At 26.2% G+C, this 23,158-nt stretch overlaps 1 protein-coding gene across 4 annotated transcripts; it reads left to right on the top strand.

The window, feature by feature from the left end:
* Positions 1-2,816: 2,816 nt before the first annotated feature.
* On the top strand, positions 2,817-6,074 carry LOC109800291 (uncharacterized). Of its 4 annotated transcripts, none has more exons than XM_020361080.3 (4): positions 2,817-2,961; positions 4,123-4,290; positions 4,385-4,675; positions 5,110-6,074. In XM_020361080.3, the coding sequence occupies exons 2-4, from the start codon at positions 4,150-4,152 to the stop codon at positions 5,746-5,748; spliced, it is 1,071 nt and encodes a 356-aa protein (XP_020216669.1). In that variant the 5' UTR covers positions 2,817-2,961; positions 4,123-4,149; the 3' UTR covers positions 5,749-6,074. The 4 variants fall into 4 exon arrangements, with proteins under 4 accessions (XP_020216669.1, XP_020216668.1, XP_020216671.1 ...); XM_020361079.3 differs by having other exon boundaries at positions 2,893-3,021; XM_020361082.3 differs by lacking the exon at positions 2,817-2,961 and adding an exon at positions 3,032-3,171.
* Positions 6,075-23,158: the final 17,084 nt, after the last annotated feature.

Raw genomic sequence — 23,158 nt, 5'->3', positions numbered from 1 at the left:
TTAAGTCTAACAAGTATTTTAGTTTGTATATTGTACAAACTAGATATTTATTATATAATTAAAATTTATAATTATTTGTTAAAAATATCTATTTATACATTTTTAAATATAATTTAAACTTTATATAAATAGATATTTTGAAATAAATAGATTATAATTACATTTATAATAAATAATTTATATTGGTATATTTAAAAGAGGTTGTAAATTTTTTTTATAAATATTAAAATTTTAATTTATAAGTAAATATGATAAATATAAATTGAAATAGACCGGTATTAACTCTTTCATTAAAGACAAACTCCTAAAGACTCTATTGTACTAGATAACTATTCATGTTTATAATTATCAAATATTTTTTGAATTATGAATATATTAAATATAAGTATTTTTCATTGAATAATTTTTTTAATTTCCTTATAATTACATGTTTATAAAATGTAGAAAAGTCAACTATATATATTTTTTTGTGTGAAATTTTGAAAAATCTTTTTGGTGAAATACAAATTTTTAATTAATGGCATTCTATCTATATAACCATTTTAATGAAATATTATATCTAAAGGGATGTTTGGTATAAAAAAAATATTCGTATTTTTTCAAGAATTTAAAGTTGGGAATGTTAATTTCTCACGTTTAATTTATCATCTAGAACATAACATTCTTAATTTATCATCTAGAACATAACATTCTTAAGAAACATTGTTTTGTGTAGGAGAGGTATAATGTTCAATAAATCCAATCCAATTCAAATTGAAAAAATTGGATTAGTTTTTTGACTATTGAAATAATTTGAATTTGAAAATTCAAGATCTAATCAATTTTGTTCGAATCTTGGATTTTGATTTTTAGGAATCGAACCAAATTGATGTATCTAATTAATTAATATTTTATTAATTATCATCATTATTATTAATTATTATTATTATTATATTATTCTGGGTTATCAAATAAATGGTACTAGTAATAGATAAATAATGGACAAGTTACCCACTCAATCTATTTTATTTTTGTTTGAAATTGGTCAATTTTTTTAGATATCAAATGATAAAAATAATGCCAAAGTATTTTGTTTGTCTCATTACGAGTTTCTTATTTGTAAAAGTTAAGTATCGATTACATATTAGGATTTTTATGGTATTGGTTGTAACACTTGAGATATTTTGTTGAGTTTGTAATGTAGATGTTACTCCCTTCGTTTTTTATTCATAATTGTTTTGGCATTATGCTTTTTTTTTTTTTCATTGTCATTTTTTAAAATCAATGACTTATTAATTTTCTTTTTCATTTTTATCCTTGATAATTAATGTATGTTTATTGAACAATGTGCCTATTCATTTTTCAATGTACTTATTTCTTCTCCAACCACTAAAGAGTATTACAAGAAAAATAAGTAATAAATACTTTAAAAAACTAAAATATCAATCATTTTCTTAATTATTGTGCATAACCTTAAACGTCAAACAAAAAAAACGGAGGGAGTAACAAACAATAGATTTGTAGATTGTGGTATCAGACATATTTAAGTTTTAATTTAATAATATTTGTTATTTTTTAAGTTTGTAATTTTTAGGCAAAATTCAATGAATCGATTCAATCTAAACTAAATATATCGTATCAAATTGAAAACTCAAAAATAAAGAAATCAAAACAATCGAATCCAATTATAGTTGATTAGACTGAATCATAATATGTTTCAAATCCAATCTGATCTAATTTGTGTCCAATCCTAATTTCTCGAAAATGTTTTTTTATACAAGTTCGCTTCCAAATTGTTTTAACGAAATTAGGTGGAAATTTTATATTCCTAAAAACATTTATGATTAACCAAATAAATTTAATCATTTATGAGAAACATGATTTTTAGTATTTATGATATCCAAGAAACATGATTCTTGAACTTGAAAAAAAATTCTTTCTATTAAACACTTTCTGAAAAAACACCTAAAGTGATCCCTAAATTTGAAAGACATTATCATATTGGTCCTTGAAACTAAAAAAATAAATTATAAAACGTGTCATGAGAAGTACAAATTCACAATAAATTAGTCTAAAATTCAAAAAAGTTTGCAACTAAAATGACAATACTAATATATATTCAAGAACCAAAATGTCAATAAAGACTTAAATTTAAAGATTTATATGAGATTCTATAAATTTATTTAACAATTTTTTAGTGTTAGAGATTAATATTATAGTGTCTTTCAAAATCAAGAACTAAAATGAATTTGTTCTCCATGTTTAATTTTGGGGTATGTTTTTTGTTATACATCTTTTTTTAATTTTTATTAAACAATTTATCACTCTCTCTTTTTTATCTAACCTTATTTTTAATTTTTCTTCTTTACTAGTATTTTAACATGTACATTTTACAAACTAAATATTTTTTTATATAACTAAAATTAATAATAAATTATACATACAAATAAATATTATATTTAAATATATAAATTATATTAAAAATTTGTATAAATATATATTTTAAACATATAAATAATATTTTTGATTTAAAATAAATATCTATATTACATTACGATATTATTTTATTATCAATAATTTATTTTAAAATATTAAATAAAACTTAAAAATATTTTTTAAAAAAATAACTCTTAAAAATGTTCCATAGGTATTCACAATTAATATATAATAAGTTGATTTTTTTTATTTGCTTTTTGAAAATAGAGACGCGGATACTATTTTCCTTTTTCGGTAGTAGTATTATAAAGAAAATATTAATTATCCAATTCCAATTAACACAGATACAAATAAATATAATTCAGTTTGTAAAATTGAAATTAAAAATATTGGAAATTAATTTAATGAACAGTATTCTCAAAAGTTCTAGCTCCACAAAAAATGCACTAGTGAAGACACGTGGCATTCATCTATTTAAAACCCGTGTGTTCTCCTTCGCACGTACCTGTGGCAGCCACACGTCTTCTTCGCACTTCTCTCGTCACGGTTACCTTCTCTTCTCTCTTTCTCCGCTAACGCTTCCGTTTTTGAGTTTTTCGTTTTTCGGTACCGTACTTTCCTTCTCTCAATTCAACTGTTCTCGTTATCTATTCGACGTGTAAAACGGATTTGTGCTTTTGTTAGGGTTCAAATTGATCAGCATTTTCATGCCTCGTAATTTCTGCAATTTTCCGTACTTTTGTAATTGATTGATCGGTAGGCGCTAGATTGGATTTAAATTTTTTAATTACGATTGTTTATTATCTTGTGTATGTGTATGTGTATGTCTATTGTATAGAATCTTCCAATTGCTCCCTGATGCTGTAGATATGGATTTGGAATATTGTCATTATATCACGATGCAGTCTCATATTGTTTCCCTTTGTAATTTCGTGGGATGAATTGTGTATTTTTGTTTGTGTATTGTGCTAATTTTGTGATTTGTCATACTATGGCGTTTTTTTTTTTCATGATGTGAACACGGAACAGTTTTGAAATGATACGTTTCTAATTTCTTCTGATATGTTTGAACTGCCTTTTAACTTTTAGCTTCTTTGTGGACAAAATTATGCCTCATTTTGGTTTACAAAGCACCGCGTGACTGATTATTGTTGAGTGTGTTTGGTTCCATGTTTGGGTTGCGGTTTCTCACGTTTATGGAGAAGCTAGTAGTTATATGGTTTGTGTATCGAGGTCACGTTATCCATAATTCATGTTGATGATGCGAAAGCTACTCTGGGTTGGGTAGCTTCAATTGGACACGCTTAAATTGAGATTTATGACGCGTATCCAAACATGCACATAGTTTCCACTTTCCATGTTTTTTCAGCAAAATTGACGTGGTTTATTGCTTTGCATTGTGTGTCCAAACACTCATGTAATTCGTTGTTTGATTTAGAAGTCAACTATTGAGAGATGGATCAATCGATTTTCTTGCCCTTGAAGGTTTTTTGCTCTTTGTAATAACAGCTTCATTGGTGCTAGTAGTAGTGGCATAATTTTCTTGATTTTCAAATTTACTCTTTTTTGTTGTATCATGTATGTTATATTTCATGGCATATGGATTCATGTGATTGCGATCATAGTTCTGCTCAGAATAACGTAGTTGCTATATAATATGATTGATTTCACGTCACCTGATTTGTATTTTTTTTTTCTGGTTTCTAGAAGAAATTTTTTCGGAAAAAGGAGGCAATGGATTTCTTTCTAAAGGCAGTGAATGGGGATGGACCTGGGTGCCCCTTTGATGTGAAAGACATCCAAAAGTGCCCGTTTTTAAGAAACATCAATGAACCTACAAATTTCTCATTCTCCTCAACCAAATTCTCCATTCCTGTAAGTTATTCATCTTTCTGCCCTTTCTACCAATCTTGTATATCAGTATTTCAAATTTGGGTAAATATTTTAGCTAATTTTCTAAAATATTTAGGTGCATGGAGCCAAGGGTCCTATATTTGAAGATGGTCCTAGTTTTGACATGGCATTTAAGCTATTTCATGGGAAGGATGGAGTCATTCCTCTATCTGAGAAATCTGACTTTCACAATGGCAGCACAGAAGCTGATTCTCTTCCCGTTTTCAACCCTTTAGCAGGAAGAGCTGCTACCATAAGTTTGTCAAACTTTGGACTAGGTGGCCCATTTAGTTTCGGGAACTTTTCTGAGAAATGGAAGAAGCAGAAGAATTCCGAATCATCAAATAAAAAGAAACAGTCACCTCAGGTAAACATGTGTTCTTTATTTTCTTTTTTTCCTTTTCTTTTTGTTTCACACACACACTTTGAAGCATGTTTGTGGAAAGGAAATGCATTCTGTCAATCAGCATTTCATCACGAAGTTTGTTCCTGGTAGTAAAAATGTACTGTTATTATGGCTCAAGAGCATCTATAATCCGTATCGATTGATGTGCAAGATTTTTGCACTCAAAAAAAGAAAAACAATTACACCAAGATAATAGTATTTATTATGGGGCAAAATTTGAATAAAAATGTAATTTTTCATTGAAAATTGAAAACATTAATCAATATGGAATTTTTTTTTGAATGTTAAAACAACATCAATATGGATCTGAGGGAGTAATTTTTATGAACTAGTCAAAGTAACTTTCAAAACATGATTTTCATTGATTTTTCTTTCTCTGTTGAACTTCATTTCAGAACGGAGATGTATCAAAGCATGAGGCACTTGGAAATGAATGGTTGGCAAACGGAAATTGCCCGATTGCCAAGTCTTATAGAGCTGTAAACAATGTTCTGCCCCTTGTTGCAACAGCTCTTCGGCCACCTAGTGGAATGAAGTTTCGATGTCCTCCTGCAGTTGTTGCCGCAAGGGCTGCTCTTGCCCGTACAGCCTTCGTGAAAAACTTGCGCCCTCAGCCTCTCCCTGCAAAAATGCTTGTTATTGCAGCGCTGGGCATGGCGGTTAATGTGCCCTTTGGCATGTGGAAGGAACATACCAAAAAATTCTCATTATCTTGGTTTGTAGCCGTACATGCTGCTGTACCCTTTATTGCCATGCTTCGTAAGTCAGTGGTGATGCCTAAATCAGCAATGGCATTGACGATTGCAGCTTCTATCATCGGCCAGATTATAGGCTCAAGAGCTGAGCGTATCCGACTGAAAACAATAGCTGCTGAGTTGGGAAAAGTGAAAACAGAGACAGTATGCAGCATTGCAAGCTATAATCCCATTCAGCTGGGTGATATTAGGGCCAATCACTGTGGTGCTGAAGGAATGGTCCTCAAGTCACTTCCTGTGAAGGATACTGATTCAGCTTCAACTGCCAGCGTCTATTGATCCACAAAGATGGGAAAGAAATCAATTCGAGTTCTATTTTGAAACAATATTGATTAAATGAAATCGTATTAAAATTGATGAATATAAATAAAAGCTTCGTGAATTATGTATAACATAAACAGAAATTGAGACGTGCAGGAAAGTATCTGGACAATTGATCACTGAATTCAGATAAAATTTCAGTTCGTCTTAAATTATCCATATTCTGATATTTCGTTATAGTACCTCGTACTTGATTGTCATTGAAAGTTCGAACATGTTATCATATTTTAGCTTATTCTTTTTCTAATTGATGATCAATGACTAATTAATTTGTATTTGTAAAATATTTTTTTAGTCAAATATTATTTTAATATAAATAGGAATCAAACTTGAGAATATTAGGTTGATTTCTCTCTATTTCTCAGAGTATATCTTAAACTATTGCATCAAGAGGTTGTGTTGTTTGGTTCCTTATTCTTATTCTTTTATTCTATTGAACTATATAAGAACATACTTTTTATTCTGTTGCACTATAAAAGAACACTCGAAGATAAATAAAAGATAATAATGTTTATAAATAATTAGTATGTGTATCTTGTTTTGGACTGCTGTGTGGCCCATGTCGAGTCATACGTCGGTTCAATGACCAATGGGCTAATGGCCCAAGTCAATGAACAAATCATCAGGAAGTCAAAAGAAAAATGGACGCGGATCCTCTCCAATTATAAAAACTAGTGTCTCAGTAAAAGTAAATCTAACCATCCATTGTAATATGTTAAAATTATTAAATATTGAAATAAATAAATAAATAAGATTTCTTCCAGTATTTTAGTGGAGAGGATATTTTTTTTTCCAAAAAAATTGGTGAAAACAGAAAGGAAGGATCATGAAAATATACGGATGAACGTGCATACAAGAAAAGGAGACTTTTAAAAGACATAAACATATAAGCAGAGACTTTGCACTTCGAAATTATGTTCAAGTTACATCGTAAAGGAGTATTTAAATTAGAATTTACGTGAATTTTGGTTAAATAAAAATCATTTTCAATAATGAATTTATGTTTAGAAATATTTATTTAAAAATTAATGGACACGTGATAAAAGTTTCAATAATGCTTTTTGATGTTTAATTATCGAAAAGGACATTTCTCTTACTTCCAAACAAACAAGAAAAAAAATATTTAGCATTCTTTCCATCTATTTTCTTTTCACTTAAACAACTAATTCTTTTTTCCTTTCTTCTTTCTTTCTACTTTCATTTACTAACCAAATACAGCAAAAGTATTCATCATTGGAATGCCTCTCAACAAATAATATAGTCAAAATAATTCATATAAGCGAGAGAAACCCCCACCTTATAAATAAATTTTATAAAATTAAATTAAGTCCAATTTATATTTATAAGATTATTAATATATATATATATATATATATATATATATATATATATATATATATAAAAGACAACTTCCACATTATAAGTTAATTTTGTAAAATTGAATTAAGTTCAATTTTACATTTTAAGTACAAAAATTTAGGATGTTTATAAATCAATTTGATATTTTGATTTGATGTAACCTGTCAAAATTGAATTAAATAAGTTGAGAACCGGACAAAACTAGAAATTGAAATTGAAATTTTTATTAATTAGATTGGAATAAAGTTATCATCTAATTTTTAAAAAGTAATAAATTCAATTTAAATTGAATTTATACAATTATCATATTTATAAAACTACCATGAGATCATACTTGTATAAGTAAAAACTAATGGAATTATCATATTAATTTTTATAATTTCATTATATGATTAAGATTTGTATTATTTTTGTAAGAAATTTTTAGTCTATTTTAGTTAATATTTATAATTTAGACGTGATAATTGAATTTTCAATTAATCTTTTTTATAATGATTGTATACTTTTAAATTTATTTATTATTAGTTACATATTTAAAGTATAATAATTGTATACTTTTAAAATTCATTTATTATTAATTACATATTTAAACCCAAATAATCCAATGTAAATTGTTTTTAATTAGATTAAAGTGAATTTGATATCATATTAAAACTGTTCCGATGGCGACAAGGAACAGAAACCGATTCAAATAGAAAATATATTATTTGTATGATGAAATCAAATGGTGATTGTGAAAACTAATCTAAACCCTATATCGCATATAAAATAAGGATTTGAATGCGCCAATTAAATGGTGAGAAATAAAAACATCACTGAAGAAGGTGAAAGGCCAAAGCCAAAATCTGTAACATATCCATGCAATGAATTGTGTTTGTCTTATGTCTGATGCATCGTTTTCAGCAAAGAAATCCAACATAACGGGAAGAACTCCTCATTGGGTGCCTCATACCACACCAGCTGTGCCAGAGATTGGATTTTTCTCCTCTTTATATTTAAAGCTTCTACTGAATTTTTTATGTTAATTAACCACAAGATTATTATATTTGAGTTTGTTAAATAAATTGGTTGAACTTAAATTATGAGTGTGTATATATGAATACAGTCTAAAAATATTTTTGAGAATTACTTTATTAAAAATAAAAAGTGTTTTTTAATAATTTTTTTAAAAAAAAATTCTTCTAAATTTGTATTCAAATATTTTTTAAAGTTAGTATACGAAAAAGGACTAATGTAATTTATAACTATGGCTCCAAAAACAATCACTTAAAGTTAGAAGTAAAAGGAAATAGAAATATGAATGTTATTCTTATAAAGTATGGAGTGTATTTTATGAGAAGATGAAATAGTAGCAATTTTTTTTTCATAATAAAGTATTAGTAATTGTTAATTAAAAAATTATTAAAATTAAGGTAAGATTTTTTACATTATAAAAAAATATTATTTCTGTCCTTAATTATAAGACTCTTTTAACTAAACTACATCCTTTAAAAAATTAGTTAATTTTGTTAAAATAATCATTAAATTTATTAATAATTTAACCATTTTTTTCAAAGATATTCCTAACATTTCTTAAGTTAACCTTTTGTTTTCTTTTTTCCTTCCAAACCTAAAATCATATATCCATGTGAGTACGTAGACATGGAATAATCATATGTCCAAGAGAGTACACCGACATTGAAAGAATTGTAAGTGTGCAATGTTGGTGGATGTGGCTTTCACGTTCAAGTACATGTATAATTAATAAGTCATCATTACACTGTCCCAATGAATATCCCACTTTTTCTCATACACCATACTAGATATCCTATATTCTTTACACCAAATATTAAATATTCACTTGTTTAATTAATTGGATGAATATGTATATGCAGCTAACACCAACCTTAGGTTCACTGAATAAAGTTTTAAATCTAAGTCGTATGTATATAAATACAGTTGTAGCTGATGAATATTGAGTATCATTATTGTAGTATGGAGAGAGTGCCTGGTGTATAGTAATGGTGGTCCTGCTCAATGTGTCCTTAACACGTGGCTTTCTTTAGGGATCATGCCCTAGAGAAGATAAAGAGATCAAAGACATGTTTATACGTAAATCTTGTCATTATTATCATTGGTATACAAAAATCTAAAGCATTTTTTTTTCTTATCTGTCTTTTCTCCTGAGATAACTTAAGGTGGAAATCCTTCTATACATAAATTAAAAGTATATGATCACATTTAATATTGCACAAGATATTATACTTTTATGATTTTTTTCAAAGTAATATCTTTAATTGTTTGAAGTACATCACTCTTTTTACTCGTGTGAATTTGTGACTTCGAAATACATTATTTTATATACCTCAATAAAATAAATTATTTAAACTTAAGAAAAAAAAAAACAAAAATATCATGTGCAATGTCAACAAGTCATAGAGAGTGAAATATAATTTACTTAAAGTGTATTTGGTACACGATTTTTTTTTAAATGGAGAATGATTTTTAAAAATTATAAATCTCAAGAATTATAGTTAATTATTCATATATGATTTTGAGAATATTTATAAATATTATTTAAAAATTAAATATTTTTATTATATTAAATAAGTAAATAAAATTAACATGACATTTTTATTTTATTAAAACTTTATTCTTAACTTGAGAATGTTAGTTTATCAAAGACATGTTTATACGTAAATCTTGTCATTATTATTATTGGTATACAAAAATCTAAAGCATTTTTTTTTCTTATCTGTCTTTTCTCCTTAAATAACTTAAGGTGGAACATAAATTAAAAGTATATGATCACATTTAATATTGCACAAAATATTCTACTTTTGTAATTTTTTTTTAAAGTAATTAATCTCTTTAATTGTTTCAAGTACATCACTCTATTGTACCCGTGTGAATTTGTGACTTCGAAATACATTATTTTATAGAGAACTTTGTTGTTCAATCTTACCTAAGTTGACTAAAATTATTTTTGGTAGAAGATTCTTGTAGTGTATGTTAAAAAAGTGTATGAGTAAGTAATTACATTTGTGCATTGATATAATTGTGTAGATAGAAACAATTGCTTGTTGTGGTTCTCCAAATCGCCAATTTTGCTATTGTCTCATTTAATTTTCACATGGGTAATAGAAGCATGCACATGCAAAAGAGCCCATATGGTGGCTCATAAAAGGATAAAGAAAATGTAAAAGGCAAGTTAAGAGTAAATGGAAGCAAGTTTGTTGGTACGTCAATGTCTACCCTCTAACCACACGTTCCTCTGTTCCTCCCAACGTTGCATCTTTCGTCTTTTATGCCTCTTTCTCTCTTTCATTTCTTTTCACTCTCTCGTTTAGAGTCTTTGCATTCCATGTGACCCCATTTATTTATATTCCTCTAAGTTTCGAGTTTTTTCTTTTTGGTAGAAATATTTAACAAGTGGAACCACTGACCACAAACAAAATGTAGCTTTAGTATTTCGTGTTCCCATCAACATATGACTTACAAACGAACAAAGATTTTCCTCAATTTCATATTTTTCTCTTGCTAGTAGGCCAATTGAGCTTGCCCCATTCAAACAACTTCGTGTTGTGCATGTAATCAAAGTTATTTCCTCACGTCCTATTCATTCCATAAATTATTTGCAGACTATCTTTGACTTCCACATTTATGAACTTGGTTATTGGAATAATCAATAAAACTATTCTCTTGCAACTAATTTTAACCAGAAAAAAAGAAAATTGTAGAGGAACGTTAATTTTGTTAGGGACTGTTATGTCCTTATGACATATGAGGTTCCAAATCTGTCTTCATTTGATTGCGGTCACTGTCAGGGGCAGAATTAAGAATTACCCTTTTTTTGGCCTTTTATTTTCCCCTATTGGGAATACATTATTCAAATCGAATTACATTTGAAAAAATTAAATATGATGAAATTTTATTTTTAAACTAATTGATTTATTTTTTTAATAAATAGTCCAGTAAATCAGTTTTAATTGAATAAAAGTTGGCATAAAAACAATTTTAATTTAATCTTTAAAATTGGTCTTAAATTTGAACTTAAAAAAAAAAAAAAGAGTTATAACTGGCATTGGATAAAAAATTGGTAACTGGTTTATAATTATTTTAAAACATGTTTCTTAACTAAAACTGGTTTTCTAAAAACCAGTTTGGCCAAAAACTAATCTGATTCAAAGGAATCAAAGTTTGAATTCGAAATTAAATTTTAAAAAAAATGGCTTTTCGTAAATCCAAACCATGAAAGGTGCTGAAATATCACAAGGGAAGTTAGTTAGTTATTCACTTAGGAATTTATAAACTTTAAGATGATGGGAACCTGAATTAGGTAGAGTCTGACTTAATTACAAGAGTCAATTTTATAGCAGATTCGTTTTTGCAGCATGCGTTGCTTTTAAGATGCAAATCATCTAGACTTTATTATGTAAGAATTAATATATTATCTTAAATTTTAGGGGGCAAGGAATTAGGATTGAATAAACTTTATATTAAAAATGAATACATATTGATCTATATGTAGTTTACGAATAAGTTTATTTAAAAATTCAAAGTTTTTATGCTAACGATGTAACACAGAGAACAAATTAATTATATCATAAAACAAATATGAATGAACAAGATATCTGAAGAACTATATGTATCTTAGAGTTGGTGGGTTAATGGTGTATTAACTAAAGTGCCCCACCTCATTCGGATTTTATAGGCTTACAGCACCAAATTATGGCAGAGTTCCACTCCTTAGTCACCTTCTAATTATTATTGCTTTTGTGACATTTCCAACAAAGTTTTTTTCGGCTTTTGGTCAGTTTGTGATAATTTTGTACCAAAGACAAACTGACAATTTTAGCTAATAAGTTTATTTGATAACTGTATTTTGTAAACATATTAATATATATTATAACTAAATATAAAAATCTTTAATTTTTGAAAATTTTATATAAATATTTTTAATAACTTTTATAAATAATTAAACATATTTTAACTATTAAAAGAAATCGTGATTTTCAGAATTTATAATTATCAGAGATCATAAATTTTGAGTATTCCTATTATTAAATACCTCCCTTGATATTTTATTTTTAATTTTTTAATTTTAAAATATTTTTTTTCAAATAAAGTTAAAATAAGTACACCCATAATAGCTTATAAGTGAAATGTATTTTTTGACGAGGGAGAAAGATTTATTATTATTTTTTATTTGTTTTAGGTGAAAGAGAAATTTTAAAAATTATTGATGTTATCATGTGGAAAATTTATTTGACATATGAACATCAACAGGGCTATGACAATGACAAGAATAGGGCACTTCATAAAAAAAAATCAATTTATATTTTGAAAGAACACTTGATGTCTCTATAAAGACAGAAACACATTTATGATTTATTTATGACCATGAAAAATTAATAATTAGGCAATTTTTCCAGGAGATCACTGATTAGGGTGGATCAACATCAAGTTGCAACGATTGTGGCAAATTAGGTATAATAGTCAAAAAAACAAACCTAAGTTGGATTCATAACACACTTCGACTAAGCAAAAAGCTTGACCCACCATATATCATAAACTGACCAATAAATTAAAAAGATAAAGATAAAAGGCAAAAGTGAAAAGAAAAATGGTAACAATAACAATACCATACTTAACATTACGCTTTAATATATAATAACCTTGTTCTTTCATTAAATATTTTTTCGTTGATTATGATAATTTCATGGATTTAAAAAAATCTTAGAATTTATTTGCCCCGTATCTGGCACTCACATTCCCCTTTCCTTTTCACGGGATTCTGTAATGTTCTTTTATTATTATTTATTTATTTATTGTTATTATGAAATGTAAATGTTAGCAGAAGAAGAAAAGTACATGTTCCCACAGCAAATGAATAGCTATAAATATAATATAAGTGAAGAAAGGAATAAAGCAATCACGAGAGGACACACATGCACGTCGGTGGTCGAATCTTTTCCTAGCCTTTGCCATTTTCCTTCTTTTTTTTATGTTTATCAAAAATAGAAAAACTAATTCCTAATTGCAATAGAAAAGTGCTTAATTAGCTACGGAAAATTAAATTTCTAATTACTATGGTCAATTTGAATAAACAAAAAATTTTGGGTTTGCTCTAAATTATCTAAGAAATGCTTTTCAAGTACCCTTCCATTTGGCATATATATCACGACTTTGCTATTACATGTATAGCTGTATTTTCCACGCGGTATTAGATTTCAACATAGAACGGATTCTAATTTCTAAATCGTTGACTTTGGGGTTTATGATTTTTTTTAATAGAAGTGATATTTGCACAATTTTTACAATGAAGAGAGAGAAAAAGAGTTTAAAATGATAAAGTGAAGAGTGATAAACTTATATATTTTTTCAAAGATTTAGGGTTTTTTTTTTTATTATTCTTTTCTCTTTGTTCGTGTTTTTGTTTATCTTGTCTATGTCTAGATAAATTTCTTTTAATTTGACGGAGTTGGATAAATTTCAATGTAGTTTATGAATCTTTGATTTAGGGTATTAAGATTTAAATATATTACCAAATCTAATAGACAAATTTAGAAACCAAATTAATTTAACACCCACATTAAGAATCCCAGGAAACTTTGAATCCCAACACCTATTACATCAATTGCATCAAACTTACTTTCTTTGTTTATTTTGTACACTTGCTTCTAAAAGAAAAAACTATGAATAAATGTTTGTTGCTTTATTTAATCTTTAATTATTTCTTTTGTAAACACGGTTTATTTAAAGAAGTTCATTCATAGTTAATTGGTTATTATTATAAGTATGCAAGCGGGACCAGTTGGTCAACCTGTAAATCTGGTGATTTGACCTGAAGAAATAGCAAATGATATTGGATTGGCCATTGGACCAAATAAAAACTTTTTCTTATGAAGGGAAGTCAAACTCATTTTATAACAAATTGAGTCTTGAGTTGAAAATTTCTAAATATCTTTATTTTCAACTAATGTTTTATATAGTTTTAAATATTTATTTTAAAAATATAAACAATCTATCCTAGTAATTCAATCAAATAAATCCAAATTTATTCATATTGATTTAGTTTGGATTAATTAAAGAAATTCAAATCAAACACTTCCAATAATGAATTTTGATTAGTTTTTAACTCGTCTTAACTACATCCTTAATTATTACTAAAAGTATTTAAGTTTTCTTAAATTTATACAGCATCAAATAAATATTTATTTTTAACATGTTTTTACGTACAATTGAAAGTGATTCAAGAACTCACTAAGGTTTAAGCTCATTTATCTAAAATTCTTGAGCAGATTTTTTTATTTATTTTACTTAAGGTAGAAGTGATGACATTTACAAAATTACGGTATAATTGTAATAAATTAAGTAGAGTGACAAACTAACAATGCATTAAAAAAAAAGAATTTGATTCCTCATTCTAAAGCGAGTAATAATGATCAATTAAGTAATCTTAGTTATGGATAAAAAAAAATTACATGATTATATTACAATGCATTTATAATTTGTTATGCATGTGTATGTAATATTGACCATTATTTTTTCACCAATTGTTGAAATTACTTTACCTTCAATCAAATAAGGTGAGTCACTTACTTAAAAAAAAAAAAAGTTAAATCGTTGAACAAAGAAGCTATTTGATCTTGTAAGAAAATTTGGTATTTATAGCTAGGCATTGAAAGTTGGCAAGATGCAAAAGAATTCACTAATATATTGCATTATCCAATGTGAAATGTAATTCACTACAACAAAATAGATTTTTAGTGGTATTTAATATGATTTTTAGTGGCAATTAAAATTGTTACAAAATCTTTTATCGACATTTTCACATTAGCTATTGTATGTAGTGTCACTAAAACATTTAGCGGCAATTATTCAAAATGCTGGTAAAAACCCTTATAATGGTTGAAAAAATGTATATTTTTTTGTGACATTTTTTACTTTCTAGTCAATGTGAGACTTTTATCTCTAGTTGATGTGGGACTTGTAAGATGAGAGTTGTCTTTCTACTTATATATTCTTTTTAATTACCTTATTTTTATTTGATGTGAGACTTTAAGATGAAGGTTATCTTCTAATTATATATATATATATATATATATATATATATATTATTTTCTGATCAATAGTTGACCCCTTTAAGTTTAAGGATTATTGAATTTGATAATAGTAAGTAATCTCATACTAATTTAGAATAATAAGTTATAGGTTTAACTCAATCCTACATAACAAACTTGTAAGGTGAAAGTTATTATTCATTTATATACTCTTTAATTATCTTATTTCTAGTCGATGTGGGACTAAAATTTTTCTTAATAAATAATTGTTGCTAATAGTAAATTTTGGTGTGATATAAATATATTTTTAGTAGTCACTAATACTTTTATTAAATAATATAACAAAGACAATTAATTTATTGTCAGTAAATAATTGTCGATAAAAATGAATTTTATTGTAGTGTAAGATCCCTTATATTTTTGCAAGTTTTTAGCTTAAGATTCATTATTATGGTTGATATGGGCTCCTCTTAAGCTTCATAATATGATGTGTTTGAAGGTTTATTTATCGGCTGAAATATTAATGTTTGTATGAATGATTAAACTTTTTTCTTCCTTCATGGCATTACTAATCTATTATAAAATAAAATAAAAATTTCACTCGTATTATTATAATTATTATTAGTCTAAATAATTTTGACACACAACAAAAAATAAATATAAAATTTTTCATTAAATAAATCATCTTCAAAATGTGTGAGTGAATTTTCCTAATGTTAATTTATCATTAGATTATATGATTAATTATTAACTATATTAGTTTTGAGACGTAGATTTCTCTATAGAGTTTTTTTTTTAATATTATCCATTTAAAATATCTTATATTAAGGTTAGATTGGGTAAGCTCAAGTACTTCCACAGTTACATCTTGATCAATGTTAAAATATATTAATGATGTCAATATTTTATTTGTACACATTAACCACAGATATATTTAATCAGATCAAATTACGTACTCACCATATCAAAATATACATGGTAATGATTTCGGGGAATTTTCAGTTTCAGGCCATTAAAATTAGCTTCTAGAGGAAATTCCGGTAAATAAAGTTTATAAACTAGATGTGTGGTAAAATTCCTCTAATTTTAATTACAAACGACAGTGGCTGGTTGAAGAAGAACAGAAACAATAAACAAGAGTATGAATTTCGAAAATGCATAAGAAAAAGTGATGAAAAGGTCGGTGTTGCGTGTTGACATAAGAGAAGTGTCGGAAGAAACATGGCAATAATTAAAATTAAACCGAGTCAATAACCATATTTTCTTTCTCCCACTTTGTTATTATTAATACAAAACTAATATGAAAACAGCATGTTTTAAGGAACAGAAACAAAAAGTAAGGGCGAAGAACAGAATACAATGAAGCCATGTCTGCTTCAATGTTGAAGAAGAAAGAATTATAAAAGGGAAGAAGTTGTTGATGGATATGAGTAAGGTTAATATTTTAATAGTAAAATGGAAATTTAGAAATAAAAAAGTAGAAAAGTGAGATGGGAAGCATACATGGTGAGGGACAGGATCAATTATAGATTAGGTGAGAGCAGTCTGCCCCATCCTGGTATATGCTATTATTAGACAATGGTGATGTTAGTGCTCAGGATCTATCCATCCATCATGTTCTTGCTCAATTTTTTTTCTTCTAGGTTTAATATATAATAATAATATGCAAGATTCTTGCATATACCTCACTAATTTAGTTTAAATTTAACTAAAATATATCCATAATATATTTATTTTTTTATTGTAACAAAATAGATATTCTTTATTGTCTAATTATAAGTTTTCTTATATAATAAAAAATTATAATTTTTAGAAGTTATATTTAAAATTATATTTAAGATCTTATATATATATATATGTATATATATATATATATATAATTTTAAGAATTTTTTAATTTGATCTCTAAATTTAAAAATTATAATTGAGCACTTAATTTTGTATAATTTCTGTAAGTGAATCTTTAGTTAGTTTATGCCCTCTTGAAACAACAAGAAACATAATAATTTGAGAAGTGCTAAAAATATAATATGTAAAAAAAATTCTCAGTAATACATTTATTCTTACAATTTATTGAGAATTATAATATCAAGTGAGAGTATGAATGACAAAATAGATCAATTTGACCTATTTAGACTCAGTCTGTCATTGACTCATCAAAATAGATAAGATTGGACTGATCCACCAGAAGAAAATGAATCACAAATCTTGACCTGCTTTGCCTAAGAGTGGGCTGGCAAAACGGCCTACTGGTTTGTCAAAAAGAAAAGTTTTTATGTCTATTTTGAATTATTTTTTTAGCATATATTTTTTTTAATATCTAAAGAATCTACATAAATACATAAATTAATGTACTTAAATAATAAGAAAATTTTAAATTATAAATGATTTGATTTAATTTGTTGCACAATAAATTTTAAATATATTGTATAACAAAATAAATATGTAATTAACTAATTATAATAATTTTCATAGTTCTTGTAACAAATTTATTATACAATAAATCTTAAATTACATATAATAAAATAAATCAAATACACAATAGATTTGTTGTACAATAAATTATATATTATACACAAGATAAATATGAAGTGATTTAATTAGGTTTACATTAAAAATAATAAGTACACAAAAAACCATTTTAAAAAAATCAGCTTGCCAATTTTTATGAGTCAGCAGACTAACTCGTGGACTATAACCTATTTTTCCACCGCTAGGTGAGAGAGTCATTAAAAAATATACTAAACCTATCATATTTTCTAAAACAAATTAATCCAATTAGAGAAAATGTGTTATAAAGTGAACTTCTAACATTTTTCTAATAATTTATGATGATTTTACTAGTTTTAAAGATTCAATTATGAAAATTGTAAAAAATTAAAGATGTAATTATATATAATTTTTTTAATTTAAAAACTTAATTAAAAATATTAAAAAGTCATGACCTATTAATCCAATTTTAACTTATTTAATTTAGCCATTTCTTAATGTTTGTAGTAGCAAATAAAACTAATTTATTATTTTTCCATACAATGTTCTATTTCATCATCTTGTGTTTACAATCATGATTTTTGTTAAATGTTACTTAATCAAATTATAACACTGAATTTTTATTTATGTATATTGATCTTTAATAATTAAATTGATGTTAGAATTAGTTGTTTAATTGTTATGAAACTTTAAGAATTTAAGAATTTTTATGAGTTTTTATTGTTTAAGAGTTATTTGAGTTGAGGTCAAAATTGATCAGTCAAGGAAATTTATATAAAATCTTTCTTAAGAAGTCGACTTCATAAATTCATTTCTTAAGAATTTAGAGATATGTTTGGGAGAAGAGCTTTAGAGCATATGAGATTTCTTTTCTCCTATTGACTTCCTTGAGCGCCTAGATCCCTCCCTTCATCATAATTAAGTAGTTGAGTTGAGATTCGAAGCTTCTAAAGTTGAGAAACACAAGTTGTAGAGTGGTTTCATGCAAATTTCTCAAAGAGTCTCGATCTTCTCCCTTCTTCGCCTTTTGTAGGAGATTTAGAGGTAAGGGAGGCTCTTAGATCCTTTTTGTTGTATTGGTTGTTGAACCATGACTGAATTTTGTATTATATTGATTGAGGTGATTGAGTTTGAGGGATGGAATACATATGTTGAGCTTTTGTGGGTTTTTGTTGAAGTTGAGAATAGGGATGACAACGGGGCGGGTCAGGTACGAATTTCATGATACTTGTCCCCGTTCTCGCGGCTCAAATCTATCCTCATCCACGTACGCATACCCATTGGATATGTAATTTTTGTCTCATTCCCGTCTCTGTCGAGTATCGAGTATACCTGTACTTATACCTATAAAAAATTAATTAAATTTTTTTACAAAAAATACACAATTATTTTAACTTATTTTTTCATTATATTACAATTATAATTAGGTCATTTGTATATCTCATAATTTAATTAAGAGACTTCTTAATAATTAAACAATTACAAATATTTTACATCATAATAAACGATCACATATAATTAAATATTAAAATTCTTTAAAATAATCAAATCGGGAGCGGGTATTAAATCGGAGATGGGAATGGGGACGGGGACGAGGTGGATAAGTATATACCCGTACCCGGTCAAACTGGGTATTCCCTATCAAAGTTGGGATGAGTTTGAGTATTACTTACGGATATGATTTTATTTGTCATCCCTAGTTGAGAAGAAAGATGTTGAATTGAGTATTTAAAGTGGTTACAAGTTATTTTTGTTAATGAAAATGAATTGATAATGATATATGGATGCTATTTGGTGCATTGCATGTTAGAAATCTTGTAAGTTTTAGGTGGATTGAACCAAAAATTGAATCTATCAAGTGTAAAATTATTTCCATTTTCATTATATATTTTTTTTAATATTTTTAATTATAAATTATTGCCATTTTCTTATTTTTGATTAAATTATAAATTTTGAATCTTTTTACTATTAAACATTTTATTTTTATAAGTTATGAAACTATAGTTATTAACTTATTATAACTCGTGTCCTAAGAATTTTAGACACTTAGATGTCTCATGTCTAATTCACCTTTTTCATTAAAGTATTTAACCGTAACTTTGTTAGCATTAGTTACATTATAAATACGTGATTTTTAATATTTGTGAAATATCTTATTTTAAAATTTTTTATTTATCAAGTTATCACAATTTATACTTTAACTTATTTTTTTTATAAGAGTAATTAAATAATTAAGAGGTACTTAATTTATTTTTAGAAGGCATTTTATACATGAAATTTTTTGAAATAAATATTGGAACCATAATTTCTAGGAATCATGAAAGTTTATGTAATAAATTAAATACATTTCTAAAAAATATTTATAAATGCTACACAAATCTAGGAGTTTTATTACATTAAATATATAAATAAAGGTAATATCGAAGTTTATGCAAAAATCATTTTCAAGAAAAAAAAAACAAAACATTTATAAATTTTAACAATTCTCTTATTAAACATGATTTACATAAATAATGTGGAATTAGGTTATGTATGAGAATTAATAATCTTAAACCATCTTCACCACATCTCTCTAATAATAAACATTAATGAGCTTTCATTTAATTTTGAATTTGGTGTCGGCAGTTATCAAGTCGCTTGGAAACTTGAGATGTGTCAACTTTTGCGGGCTCGCACCATATTCACGTACTTCCAATCTCATTTTGCCTTTGGATTACTTTTTTTTTATATATATTTTTTTTAATCCAAATCGGGGTCCCCACTTGCCTATTTTCTTTATACCATTTTCCTTTCACGTATCCTTACCTTATCAACAAATCATATGCAACTTATCATAAAAAGAAAAAGAAGAAGAAGTGATCTAATGCAACTAAAAATTTCTTCATACTTACCGTTTTGTTATGCTTAATATGTTGAGTTCAAATCTACTATGTTAAATGGTATAAAAAGCTTTATTATTCGCAACATTTATAATTTGTACAAGTGTTATGATGGTCTCGTTTTGGTTGCAAGTGACATTAACTGTATAATGGTCCAAATTTTGTATATTCCCGAATTAGTTAATAAATATATATTTCCTTGTCAAAAAAAATAGTAGCATGTATGAGTTTTCATGGGGTTCAAGAAAACTAATGTTTTTTTTCTTCAAAATTGCTTGAGAATAAAAATAAATAATTTTGATTTCCTGAATTAAACTTTAATAAGGTAAAATATAATTTATCCAACTTTTCATGGTGCTGATGAATTTGTCAAACAATGGGAATATATTACGGTGGTTGTTATCAATTATATATCATGGCAAGCATGAAGCATGGCTTGTTTTTCTGAAATTTTAATAATGACACTAGCTCTAGCAAATTAAGTACTATATATGTTTCTTGTAGCTTCCGCTATATATGGTATTTACGTACTAATTATTATTTAGATCCCATAGGATGTATCCAACTCTAATAACCTATATATGTTTGGTAAACATTTTACTAAGCTACTGTTTCGAATACATATTTCGTAGCTTATAAAATGAGCAAAGCAAGCTAATAAACACCTGATGATGGCAAAAGTTTTTTAATCGAAGGTTTATTTTAAAAAATACTTTGTTAAACAAAAAAAAAAACTAACTTTACATACATCCTTGTAATCATTTTTACCGATAAAGTAAAGAAGTAAATGAATTGCAATAGTTAAGCAGTAACATTGTTTAAACTTTAAATGTAAGGAAGCCAATTGACTTAATTGATAGTATAGTACAGTTTTGTTTTTTTGTGTTATTTTTTATCTACTCAATAAGTTATAAAAATGATAATTTTTTTTGTCTATATTTAAAAATTTAATGTTACATTAGTGAAAACTTTTCAATTATATCTTTATATCACATAATAACTTTCAAATGATATTGAAATTTTACACCAATATTAAAAAAATATTAGATTAAAATGAAAAACAATGTATAATAGTAATACATTTTATTTTGGTATATATTTAAAAGTTTTGCATTGTTTAAGAGTTAAGACTAATAATAATTTGTAAATATTTTTTTCTTTTAATCTATTGAGGTATCTTTTTCAAGGATAAAAATTATGATGATCCAATGAGTGTTGAAGTATATAATACTTTAAATGTGGTGACTCTAACAATATCAACAAACTTACGATCAAAACATTCATCTTAAAGGAAAGGCAGAAGCCACTCTTATCCTTAATTTCGATTTGGAGTTTGTTTCAATACATCTAAAAATTTCATATTACTTAGAAGTTAACGATGACTCAACAAGCATCGAAGTACATGTTTGGTTACACGTCCAAAATGTGATTCAGAACAAAAATCACGTTTAAAACGTAAAAGCTATAACTAATAACTTCTATTCTAACATAATTTATCATGTTGAAAATCTGAACCAAACACACATGAAATGGACGTGGTAACCCTAAAGATATCAATAGACTTACAGTTAAAATATTAACCCTAGATAAAGAATTCATACTACTCTTATCCCTTAATTAACCTCAATTGGTGGTCTTGTCCTGATACTTAAAAGTCTCACATTTAAGAATTAATGACAGTCTAATAAATAAATAATACGTCAGATGTGATGACCTTAATGATATTAGTGAACTTAAAGTCATAATACATTTTAAATAAAATAATTTTAAAAAATGATAAAAAAATATTAATTGTATTTCTACACACACCTTTGTTTTACATGTATTTTTTCTTATTCAATGTGATATAATATAATAACATTTAGAAGTTTTTGTACAAAAATTTCCTACACATAACAAAATTATTCATACATTTAAGTATTTTGAATAAAAAAAACACATTTTTTTTTAAATTTCTTGACCTTTTAAATAAAGTTAATCTGTAATATATATAACATTTAAATATTATCATCATTTTAGTTTTATAAAGAAACAAACTCTTAAAATAAATGAAAATAAACTGATAAATTAAATTGGTAAATTTAAATAATTGTTACTTTAAAATCACCGCCTTAATATAAAAGAAAAAAAATGCAGAATGAATAATGGTGTGATGAAAATCACTGCCTTAACATAATAGTTATAGCAGTGGTGAGTATAGGTCCATGAAAAAATCCATATTCCATAACCATAGGTACGGCATTCAAATCACCTTCATTCTTTTTTCCATAAAATATCAACAATTCTATCAACCCCTACAATCTAAAGACTGAGGCCTTTTTATTGTGTACAGGAAGCAAACCACTTCGGAGGTGGCCCTATAAATCTTTTTATTTCTTACATTCTTTAAATATTTTTTATTATTAAATAAATTGTATGTAAATTGCTAAATAGTATTGATTTATTTTAACGAATTTAATTAAAATTTACTTATATTATCATTAATCACAAATAGTCACATAAGTTAATTTTCTTAATACATTTTAGTGCATATTTGAATTTGTCTTTGATCCACGTTTTTCACTAAATTCAGGTCTAAAACATTAAATTAATGGA

The sequence above is a fragment of the Cajanus cajan genome, chromosome 11, assembly GCF_000230855.2.
Source record: "Cajanus cajan strain Asha chromosome 11, NIPB_CcT2T_4, whole genome shotgun sequence".
NCBI lineage: Eukaryota > Viridiplantae > Streptophyta > Magnoliopsida > Fabales > Fabaceae > Cajanus > Cajanus cajan.
This window is presented reverse-complemented; position numbering and strand designations above follow the sequence as displayed.